Source organism: Mytilus trossulus, chromosome 4 (genome assembly GCF_036588685.1).
Source record: "Mytilus trossulus isolate FHL-02 chromosome 4, PNRI_Mtr1.1.1.hap1, whole genome shotgun sequence".
Classification (NCBI taxonomy): domain Eukaryota; kingdom Metazoa; phylum Mollusca; class Bivalvia; order Mytilida; family Mytilidae; genus Mytilus; species Mytilus trossulus.
This window is the reverse complement of record NC_086376.1, coordinates 5,298,044-5,310,648: the sequence shown is the minus strand read 5'-3', so window position 1 is coordinate 5,310,648 and position 12,605 is coordinate 5,298,044. Positions and strand designations below refer to the sequence as shown.

Here is a 12,605-nt window from a genome sequence, read left to right as displayed (position 1 = left end):
TTATGGTCAATAGAAATTAAGACAATTCAAAAGCAGGGAGGTTATTCAAAAACATTTTATGTACAATATTAGGTATGTTTGAATTTACCTCCCTTACACTACTTGTAAATTATGTATAAAGAAATGTCAGGTTTCAGACTAATGGAAGAAAAAGGGGGGTGGTAGTAGTTTTCAATTTTTTTCCCCAAATTTCTCAAAATTTTTTAATTGCACAATATTGTGCAATAGATTGGTAAGATCTTGACATTTGTTTTGTGTAAGAAACCCATGTTATGTAAAAAAAAAATTGATCACAATCCAAATTCAGAGCTGTAACAAGCTTGAATGTTGTGTCCATACTTGCCCGGACTGTTCAGGGTTCGACATCTGCGGTTGTTTTAAGCTGCCCCCTGCTGATCACCTGGTTAAATCTGCATGCTGAGTGGAGCTCTTCCTAGAGGATATTTTACTTTGCTTGACAAATTATTTGGATTTCTAACTTATCAGTCTCTGCTTTTTTCCCATTTAAGTACCTTTTTGAAAACTTTTTTTACCCTAAAAAGTAACTTGTTCTTGAATCTCTATTTATCTGATATTCCTTTTTATTGACCTAATGTTGCATTTTATTCATTTAATTTTGAATCCTTAATTAAATAAGGAGAGCTGGAATGATTGCCAACGAAACAAGTTTCCACCAAATTTCAAAGAATATTTGACAACTATAAGTCACTGTATGACCTTCAACAATGAGCAAAACCCTTATTGTAACCTATTCCACACAAACATATTTGAGTAAGAGATTAGAAAGTAGGCTATTTGTTATTTGTTATTGAGTGTTTTTATTATAGACTGATTATTCCATTGTTATCAATATTATTGTACAGTAATATTTGACCATGAAAAATACATTTGATATAAATATTTCATTAGACATTGAATAAATTTTACATTATATGTGATGCCGCTTTGTACAATAAAAGGCATGTAATTATATTGGAAGTATTATTTTTATGCCATTAGATAAATGATAGCTTACTTATTGTCACATGATTTATGAAGTATAAAACATATACTCTAACTCAAATCATTTATGTTTGCATCACAAAAAAATAAAATTAGATGTACATGTAATACTGTGGATTCATTATTATTCGTGGGATACCAAATTTGGTACAATAATTTCTGGGGTAAAGCACATTCACCATGTCACTTTAATGAACGGAAATGTCTGGCTGTTGGCAAAAATCGGGTCAAAAAGATAAAAAAAACCTTCCAATTTGTTTGGTGAATTATGCTAAAATGACCATCTCTCCTTTTCATGCCCATCCAAGACGGACAATGTCTGGACGTATTAAATTTGTCCATAATATCAGGGACTTTTTATACTTTCTTAAGTATAAAAAGTCCCTGGGAATATATAACCTTTCGGGTAAAGGTGAATTTCAAAAATTTCGACTCGTGACTACTTTGTACATCTGTATGTCTTTTTTCAAATGCAGTTTGCGTTATGATCTTGAAAGCTATAACAGACAGGGAGAAATTGTTTAAGCAAAAAAGAGTCTAAGCAAATGAAGATCTACAAATTAGTCAACATTGACGAATTGCCATTTGTCCCATTTTGGAGTTATTACCGCTAAACGTAAAGCAGCCATGCACAAGAGAATATATGACATGATATATATAGTATTAGTATCATAGTATAGTCACATTCAATCAAGCAGTACAAAGGAAAAAATCTGAGCGTACTATAGTTTATTTTTTCGTATCTTCTTCCTAAATTCCACTCATTGAAAACATTGATTTCATTTCTGCATCGTGCTTAAGAAATTTCTAGCAGCGTTTTTTTCAGTTTGCAGTGAATCATGATCAATTCTTTGAAACTTAACTCCGAAAGATAAACTTCTCTTCCTAAAATCCAATAACTAATATTTCTAGTAGTTAATAATTAATAAAGTCAAAAGGGATCCTTCATTAGACATTCACTGAGGCTAGTATACAAAGTCAGGATAGTTTACATAATAAATACCGAGTAAATCAAGTTTCATTTTGCAAAATTTGGTCGCACAAAATGAACTCAAATGTCTGACAAAAGCATTGTAGCATTATCTATTAAATGTCATAGCTTGAAACCATGCTTTCATCTATTTATTGATGACTGTGTATTGATTGACTGTTTTCTCGGTCAGGACAGTTGATTGATTTGAAATTAACAGTGAAACCAGCAAGGGATGCTGGGTATAATTATTTTAATATCCCTAATAATGGATTGACCTAATAATTCATCTGGAGATTACGACGGTTTAACGGTAGATTAAAAGGTAAGCTTAGTTACATCATCCAGGAATAATTGACATATACTATATTGGAATGTGAACTACAGCTTTAATTACTAAATCGATCTCTTTAATTACAGAATTTGTAGCAGAAAAGTAGAATCAATATTACTGTTACTTTACACACTGATATGGCGTGTTTGTAAATTTGACATTTACTATGCACCTTTGTTATGCCTGTAACCATACCAAGATAGATGAAACCAAACGGTATCATGCATGACGTAAAGGAAAAAAAAGGGGGGGGGGGGTTAATTACAGGATATCATTACATGCAACTTGAAGTAAATTTGACATTTATTAATACTCTGTGCCTTTATTAGTCAGTAATCGTATCAAAGTAGAGCAAAAAACAACAGCTGATATGAATGAAAAAAGGAGAAGGGGGTCTAATTGCCGGATATCATCCCATGCAACTTAAGGTAAATTTGACATTTAATCTGCATCTTTGTAATGCCAGTAATTGTATAAAGATAGAGAAAACAAACCGGCAATAAGACAAAAAGGAAAAGTGGAGAGAATATAATTGTCGGATATCATCATCTGAAACTGGAAGTATGTTGACATTTACATAATCATTGCTTCTTCAAAATATATGTAACCGTAACAAGGCGGAGGGAAAACTATCACTGTTATGAAAAGACATGAAAGGGAAAAATGGGGAGTTTGCCGGATATCAATGATTACGTGAAACTAAGGTGTATTGACATGTTTATCCCATTTGTAAAATATAATTTAGTTGCTATTGTATCTCATGTCAAGACTTGGTTTTGCATTTTTTACTAAAAATCATTACGGCTTAGTTTTAATATATCTTGTTTTTATATGTCTTTCGTGTACCGCGCTCTAAACGAATTCGTATTTTTTTTTTATATCGAAAAAAAACCCAAATGATATGGGATATTCATCCATGAGACAAATCAGTACATGTAAAATTGAGAATAGAAATGGGGATTGCGTCAACGCGACAACCCGACCATAGAGCAGACAATAGCCAAAGACCACCAATGGGTCTTTAATGTAGCGAGAAATTCCCGCACCCGGAGGCGTCCTTCAGCTGTTTCTTAAACAAATATGTATATTAGTTCAGTGGTAATGGATGTCATACTAAACTCCAAATTATGCACAAGAAACTAAAATTAAAAAGCATGCAAGACTAACAAAGGCCAAAGGCTCCTGACTTGGGACAGGCGCAAAATTACGGCGGGGTTTAACCCTCACCCCAATACCTCTAGCCAATGTAGAAAAAAACAAACGCACAACAATACGCATAGTCAAACTCAGTTCCGAGTCAGAGTCCGATGTCAGAATATGAAACAAAAGAAAATAAACAAAATGACAATAATACATAAATAACAACAGATTTCTACTACCAGTTACTGACATGCCAGCTCCAGAACTCAATTAAACTGATTGAAAGCCATGATTATGTCTTCATCATATGAATATCAGACACAATCCAACCTGTTAGGGGTTTACTGTAGATGTATGCACAGCAACAAAAACCAACATGCACTGATGCACAGTAAGCAAATGAATGGCGCTTTTGTTGTTGTTATTCCTTTCAAAGTCACAGTAAGGATTTCTACATGGAGCAAAACAAATTCTGACATCACTTAAGACGGCCTCTGAAATCCGCTTCATCGAAACTAGAGGTTGTCATACGAAACTGGTACCTTTTTACAGATATTAAAACCCTTTGTCGGAACGTTGAGTTTAAACGAATAAGATAAGATAAAGATATTTTTATTTCCTAATCATGACATAGGGCTCATAACAAGCATGTAATAAAAAGCCTTTCTCTCCCACTCGCATACACTCACACATACAACTATCGTTACAGGTAGGTACTTTAAAACGTATAACAGGTATAAATGAAGATGAAACGAACAAAACGTTTTGGAGACCCGACTTCTTGAAAACACATGTACATAGCTATAATAAAAAAAAAAAGATATAAGCCGATTCTTTCTATCTTAGAAACTGTCATTATTTATTCACTACAAATTGTCACACTCCGTTGACGCATTGAATAAACAAACGATGCAATTTATATAGACCACAAACCCTTAGTCAGGGTGCCTCAGATTTTTTGTCTTCTAAGTTACAAGTTCCAATCGTAAAACTATACTAATATTTTTTCCAGTGGAACATTTTTTTCCTTTAGAGTATTCTTGAACAGATATTATGACACTGTTTATCACAAAATTTCCAGGAGAACTTCTGTTATGCGGAACAGATATACGTTGGCAATGACACCCCGATTTAAATATTCAGGCATAAATCTTAATCTTGAGTTTTAATACATGTAGTAGGGGGATCGTCCGACCCCTTACCGCGGGTGTTGGTAAAGTAATTCTAGTAAGATGGTTCTCGCTGACCTGTATTTTTTCTCTTGCTATTTTTCGTTTGAATCCATAAACTTGTGCTCTACTGTGTTTTCCTGTCTTTTAGTATAATTATTTGGTTCCTCCTACAAAATGTGAAATTTTCGATTTATTTTGACATCACACAGCTAACTCAATAGTTCTTCTATGTTTGGTTTAAATCAATAACTTAAATTGTCACATCAAGTGAACTATCGGATCCCGATTGTACAATCCGCCTGGCAGCAACTGTTTTGATATTGACACTATTAGTCAATACATTCTTGTTGTAAAGTACAATTTGGGATAACACCACCAGAATATTTAGATAAGTTTTTAAATTTTGATGCTCCTAATTGTTTCACATATTTGCATGGTTTCAGAAAGTTTTGAACCTGAGAGTACCGCACTGATTATGGGTAACATTCATTTAGCACTGGTGCTGATGGGTAGTTTGTCCCGCTGGCACCATCTATAGCTAGTAGCAAGTGCTTTGGTAGCATTTATATTATATATGTAAACCTCAGATCTATGTACAACCTCAAATCTGTGTCCGTTTCTCAAATCTATGCCCCATCGTGACGTCAATCGCTAATCTATGTTCATAAAAAATTATTCGACCTCAAAACTGTGGCCAATTTTTAATCATGACATCATCCGCAAATCTATGTCCTTAAAAAATAATTCGGCCTCAAATCTGTGGCCGATTTTTAATTGTGACGTTTTTCTCTAATCTATGTTCGTTATAAAAGAAAAGGCTTTAAAAACTGTGTAATGTTTTTAGCGGCATGCGCAAATTTATGCCTGTCTTTAAATTTCGGCCTTATAGGTTTTTTTTTTTATTAAGTCATTTCCCATAGTTCAATATTAATTTGTTGGTATGTGTTTTCCGTGTGTGTACAAGAGCTCAAGTATAAGTAAATCTAGCAAGATTATTTCGCTTGTATTTAAACAGGGTCTAAGCAAGTTCCTGATTAAAAAATATTGTTTTTTAAATATGGTCTTGTATGATTTTTGTTTTATAAAGTAATTTCTCCATGTTTGTGGTTAAAATCATTTGTGTGTCATTATTGTATGCCGTCTTCAAGAATTAAACTACACATTTTTTTTTTCTAAAAAGACAGTAAACAATTACTATTTGTATCTGCCTGGTCTTAAAAATTAAAACAACTTCAGCCAAGTTTACATTTGTAAATTCTTTGCCGTTGTTACTCTGTAATATTCTTGGCGGACCATACAGATATACATATTTTGAAGTTAGTTCCGCTACATGTTTTGCAAATTTTCCTCTAAATGGGCCACCAAATGCCAAGCGAGAAAAGCAATCTACTATGTTGCAAATGTAGTTGTAACCTCTGAATGGTGGCATTTTCTTTAAGTTTATTTGCCAACGAGTCGGCTGTTAGCATAAGTTGCAGGAATTGTGCGTCTTAAAACTGTTTGGGAATTTCTACTGCATTGTTACAGCACTCGCAGTTCACGTTTAATTTAAATAATAGTACCTTAATTTGGTGCTTTCTCTAACGACAGGAATACTGCACTTCTTAAACAGTAATAAATTGCATCATATTTTCTATGGTCTTTCATGTGGTTTTTGTTAATTATGTGAATCAATTGCTCTTTGTCTAAACATTTTCTATGATTGCTATTTAAGTCTTGAGATTTTTTGTAGATACATTTAGATTCTTGATCATAAAAGTAAAGCGATAAAAACTTTTTTACCATTCTGTCCGAAAACGGCACTCTCAATTCGTCAACAATTTTTTTTGCTCCCCAATGTTGATGTTCTTTTTTGGCCTTTGCAATCTGTACAAAGTACGGCATATCCGCCCAAAACGATTCTGGATTTGGATCCTTTGAAATACCTTTTTTGCGCTTATTTAATATAGTGTATCCTTCATTTGGAATAGTGTCCTGCTCCGCAATCATTCCTTGTTTGCAATGACGTCATATACTTGATAAAGTTTTGTTATGTTTTTAAGTTGATGAAAGGACATAGATTGGAGCCAAATATGGCCATAGATTTGAGTAAATAAAGGACATAGATTTGAGACAATACAGGACATAGATTTGGAACGTCTATGACGCAATATTAAAAAGGATATAGATTTGGGGAAAGGACATAGATTTGAGGCCGGACATAGATTTGAGGCTCACATATATATACATAAATTTTGTATTAAACGATATTAGGCTGATATACGTCTTAAGTAAAGTGTTTTTGTGTATGTTGATATAAGTCTTAACAGTATGTTTGACTATTATTATAATATTTTAAAAGCAATGGACTTTTTTGTTTGTTTCGAAGCTCTGAAAAATATCCTTTGTTACTTATAATTCCAAAAGGAAGCAGTAAATAGACTCTAATATACTTAGATTGAATATGTCATTAACACCAACATGATAAACTCTTTCGAGTTTTTGTAAATTTTTACACAAGATGTCATTTATTGAGACGGGTTTTCTTTATTTTCATGGGTACCAATTTTCGTGGATTGATGAAAACTTACATGTTCGTGGATATTTGATTTCGTGGTTTTGCCGAAGTCTGCATACAAGCCATGAAAAAATTTGTCATTCGTTGAACATTTAATTTCGTGGTTCAACTGTTCCCACGAAATCCATGAAAATTGGTATCCAACGAATAATAATGAATCCACAGTACTCATGTACATGCATTAAACATTTTTGTTGCCATGCATGTCACTCACCGAAAGAATATTGACATAAAACCATGAAATTATTAATAAAGTAACAGTAGTATACTCATATGTAGTTCGATTGCAAATAATATCATACATCTTGCTATAGTCTGTGCATAGTATTGACTTCTTACAATATATATATATAAATAATAAAACCCTATTTCGATGTAAGACCTTCTCTGTCTGCTTCATTTGATTATGAATACCAGCAACAAAATGCACTACAATATTGAAACAAAATGTACTAACACAAACGGAACGGAAATGTGCATGTTAACATCAATAAACTGTGCATCAATACCAATAAAAGCTTTTCTTTCTTTCGTGTTAAAGCTGCTTTGAGAATAGAGAATTATACGGTTTGTTTCAAACGACTAAGATTACATATTTAATTCATAACTTTTCTATATATATAGATTTCGTGACCGGAAAATGATATGACAAAAATGCTCAATCGAGCTGCTCCATGGAATTAAAAAAATGCTTTAAGAAGATACTAGATATTGTCATATTGAAATACCTTTTCATTGTTGATTCTGCATTAAAATGTGTGTATGTTTTCCCCTTTCACATTTGTAAAATAAAAAGAATATTTTTTTAAAGTCCTTCCGGTCTCAGTTTTGACGCACATTCAAAATTATGACTGCAAAAAAAATCATTATTATGCTGTGTAAAAATAAGGAGAGGTGGTGTGACCTATTCACCGAAGTTCTAATCTGAAGTTGATGTTAGTAATTATAGACAATCGTACATGAAAACTTCAACAACGAGAAAACCCAATACTGCTTAGTCAGCTAAACAAGTTTTCGACTAGAAAAAAAGAGGAAACAAATCTATTGAGAAAACTAACGGCCAGTTTACGAAAAATAAATATGAAAGACATTCAGTGCCACAAGCACCAAGTATCTGTAGCCGAGGTTTTGGTTGGGTTCGTACCGCTCAGGTTTTAGGTTTTGGTTGGGTTCGTACCGCTCAGGTTTTAGGTTTTGGTTGGGTTCGTACCGCTTAGGCTTTAGGTTTTTATTTGTTTGGCATTTGGTCGTCTGTCTCGATCACATGTTAGATTTTAAAACTTAGAATAGATATCTTCATCCTGCTTTTTGCATAATTTTTTTCAGAAATTTCAGAACTTATCAAATTTGATGACGCATCGTCGCCATCCAAGGCTGACGATCCAGTTGAGAGGAGGTGGCTGTATCGTAACCCTTGGCTAGCGAAGATGAAGATGACATGACTACATACAAAACAAGTATCTGACAACACTCTATTCTATTTTCGGTTCATCACATCAATCATATGTTAGGCTTCAAATCTTGTAATTTTGTAATTTGGATGTCATTATGACAAAAACCAAAATATCCCCAAAAGTCTGTCATACAGAATGTAGAACTAAGTAAAGCGCGTCCATAGGATTTGGCGCAAAACTCTGAGTAAAAAAATCACTCTCCCACTACAATTTCGGAATTCATCCAAGAAAACTTATGTAGGAGTAGCACTTGTAATACAGTACGGACAGACGGAAGGACACCCGGTATAGACAGTTTAAAAGCCCCGCTCCGCATTGCAGCGGAGTACAATTCAACAATTTGATAGATATTCATACATATGCCAGTTTTGATTTAAAAAAAAATCTATATTCTATTATTGTAAATTTTTTCACATAATTGATTTTTAAATATTCATTCAAATCATTAACACAATTATTCCGGGAAGACTGTAATTGCAATTGTCTTCCAAAACAATTTAATATCATTATGATATTGAAACGTAAACTCATAAAGTGATATTTATCTCGCAACAAAGAATAAAAACAAAATAAGCGGAAGAACAACCAAAACATATAGAAGTTCTCCACAAAACCCATATATGTAATTTCCCATCTCCTGCGGATAATAAAATGAACTTGTGATAACGGCATTAATTATTTACCATACTTTTAGAATTATTGAAAGATTTTAATACAACATAGCATGTCAATAGCTTTCAGTATGTTCTAACTGAATGAACTTAGGATGGTGTAAAAGTCATGTTAAATGAACCATGACTACATGTAGTAGAGTCGATCGTAAACATGTAAACGTTTTGCATATTACATTTTTCAATTTTAATTGTGATTATGCATCGATTTCAGGTAGACGAACAAAATGTAAGGAAAAATGATTGTTCCCTGTCAACTATGATTCAGGCACCCGTTAGTAAGTAATTTTATATTTTTATTTTCTTAAATTACAGACTTTATTGGTAAACAATTATTCAATACGGGTATACATACAAATCGCGATCAATACATAAGATCGAGTATATTAAGTAAAGTTTGCATTCTTTTTAAATAACTATTTAAACATAGAAACTGAAGTCACTGACAGTCATGAAAATAAATTCGAAGGTACATGTAACGCGATATTTCTTTATAATATGGGATTTTTGTTTTTATCAAATTCCATAGAGCCAAAGAAAACAATGCAGTAACTTGATATCTTAGAAGCAACCCGTATGCATTTAAAAAATTAAAGTACATACTTTTTAATGTGACTAATGAATATGACACATTTGCTCCCGGATCTTGATTAAGTTCATTGCAAGTGCACATACAAACTGAATAAACTGAAGTCATTAATTTTATCAATATTGAATCCGAAAAGTAATTATTATAATATATATACATATGTATCATTGACACTGGTAACAGAATAAAAGACTATATAATACAAAAATGTATATTATAGTAATACAATTTGGGAACTAGTGACAATTTTGGCTTTTAAAATAAATTTAGTAAAACAATTATAAAATCATAATCATTAATCGGTGAACACTTTATGTTTCTATTGCTTGATATTGTTATTGTTTCGTATGTATTAGTAATGTTCAAGGAAGACTAAATTCCTTTGTACTTTTTGTTATAATTGAAAGACGTTTTTAGGATTATCATTTCCATGTGAAGCCTTGAAATATGACAATTGCAGTCATAACGTTAGAAATGATATAGAGTAAATGTTCTAATATATAGAAATACATATTATAGAATTGTTTACAGTTTATCACTGTCTTCGCTGGCAGGAACTTTTGTTAGACTGAACAAATATATATGTTGACAGAACAGTAGCAATAATATTTTTTTCCCTTCTTCTTCAACTGAAATTCTATGGAATAAAAAAGGAAAGCTTATAAGCGGATACAAAGTATTCCGTATGAAATCTTTAGTTATCTCCCTTATTACAATATGTTGTATTTTTCATCCCCATCATCACTTATCGTAAGAAAATGAATAAAACAAATCGTATAAACGTCCCAGCCGTTATAAACATCACAACAAAGAAATCTATCACAATTTTTTTTTTTAAAAACATGCCATTAAAGGTAGATATCTCAAAATAACTATATTGCATGCATGTTCGTGACGCAACATTAGATTTTATTTGTTTTCTCCTTTTTATTAACAAACTAGCAAATTTACCAATTTTAAGGTCAACGACTGACACATAAACTGTTGCATTTTTAAAGAAGGATTGAGTTATAACGTAATAATCATTTTAACATAGAAACTTTTTTGCAAAACAGAAGACAGTTGACACCAGATTGAAAATGCAATCTCCAAGTACAGCTGATTTAAAAAAAAACGCCCGCGCTTTGAATTTGGAATACAAGTAGATGGCTTATACTCATAATAAAAAAATAACTTTGTTGAACTCTTTACTTGCAAAACTATATCTAAATTTCCTTTGGAGATTCGAAAAACACAAAGCAGAAAAGGCAGTTCAAACTTTTAGTAAGAATACGTAGTCCTCGTGTGTCATCGGTCGTCATCGGCAAGTCCTCGTGTGTCATTGTTTGTCATCGGCAAGTCCTCGTGTATCATCGTTTGTCGTCGGCAAGTCCTCGTGTATCATCGTTTGTCATCGGCAAGTCCTCGTGTATCATCGTTTGCCATCAGCACTACAGTCAGTCGTCTTTTAACAAACATTTCATCCTCTAAAACTACACTTCTCGCTAAATACATCAAACCTAAGCCGTTTTTTGTCACATCCATTTTCAAATTTTAGGTCCTCAATGCTTTTCAACTTTTCACTTGTTTTGGCTTTCTAATTTGATCTGGGCGTCACTGATGAGTCTTTGGTATATGAAACGCGCGCTGGCGTATCAAATTATAAGTCTGGTACTTTTGATTACTATGAACAAAAGTATCCTTAAGTTTTCAAGTTTTCAAAATATGTCTGCTGATCCAGACCACCCGAATCGAATATGTCCACCAAGGCTAAAAAAAAAAGAATATATGGGTAAAATGTATTCATTTCAGTCTCTATAGGAAATATCGTTTCAAAAACTATGAAAACAAAAGAGAAACAGAAGACAATAGTAATGCTCGGCTAAAAAGATATCTTAAAGATTTAGTCAGGAATTGTATTCTTGTCTACAATGTTGGAGAGTGGCCATTAGTGAAGATGCATATAGATTTAGATGAGGACACATGTTCTTTAGATCCAGTTTTTTTCATGTGCGTGCCGCCCGTGTAGCATCTTATGATTTTCCTGAACTTTTGATCTTATGGTGAATTCTTTTTTCAACAATTTGTTTCTATTGAATATCTGTTATGAAACTTGTATCAGTTTGTCTTTGGAATTGCGTGCGAAATCCTGGTAATTTAGCTGTTACCTATATATATAGTAATGCTTTTAGAACAGTGGATACATATGTAGAATCTGCTACTGGGACATAAATAACTGAAAAATACTCAGACTATTTACGACAAACCATTTCGGGATAGTAAACATATAACTTGTCAATAAACTCATCATAGATACCAGGAATAAATTTTGTATATAAGCCAGACGCGCGTTTCGTCTACAAAAGACTCATCAGTGACGCTCGAATCCAAAAAAAGTTAAAAAGGCAGAATAAAGTACGAAGTTGAAGAGCATTAAGGACCAAAATCCAAGTGATGATTTCAGCGAGTAAATATCTGTAATACTTCCTAATAAACTTTTTGTTTAAGAGTACATCTCTTTTCAAATCACTATTCATATATTACACGCTCTGGCATATCGTATTAACTGCAATAGATAAATACCGAACACTAGGCAGATATTGGAAAATGAGAATCATTGCGATATCAGTAATTGTCAATTTCTATATAGATATGAAACAGAGCTTCGTGTCCCCTGTGTTATACAAGTACTTAGTATGCGTAAACGGAACATGTAAGAACTCGAATGATTATTAAC

General features: G+C 32.7%; 1 protein-coding gene across 3 annotated transcripts in view; it reads left to right on the top strand.

Moving 5' to 3' along the window:
* The first annotated feature begins 2,187 nt into the window (after window positions 1–2,187).
* LOC134714532 (ankyrin repeat and death domain-containing protein 1A-like) overlaps window positions 2,188–12,605 on the top strand; it is a 57,783-nt gene continuing 47,365 nt past the window's right edge. Inside the window, exons 1-2 of one of the 3 annotated variants that reach the window (XM_063575850.1) lie at window positions 2,188–2,297; window positions 9,515–9,578. In XM_063575850.1, coding sequence (XP_063431920.1) covers window positions 9,560–9,578 — 19 coding nt within the window. In that variant the 5' untranslated portion in view covers window positions 2,188–2,297; window positions 9,515–9,559. Of the gene's footprint in view, window positions 2,298–9,459; window positions 9,579–12,605 lie in introns of those variants that run through there. The other 2 variants (XM_063575842.1, XM_063575844.1) reach the window with 2 other exon arrangements.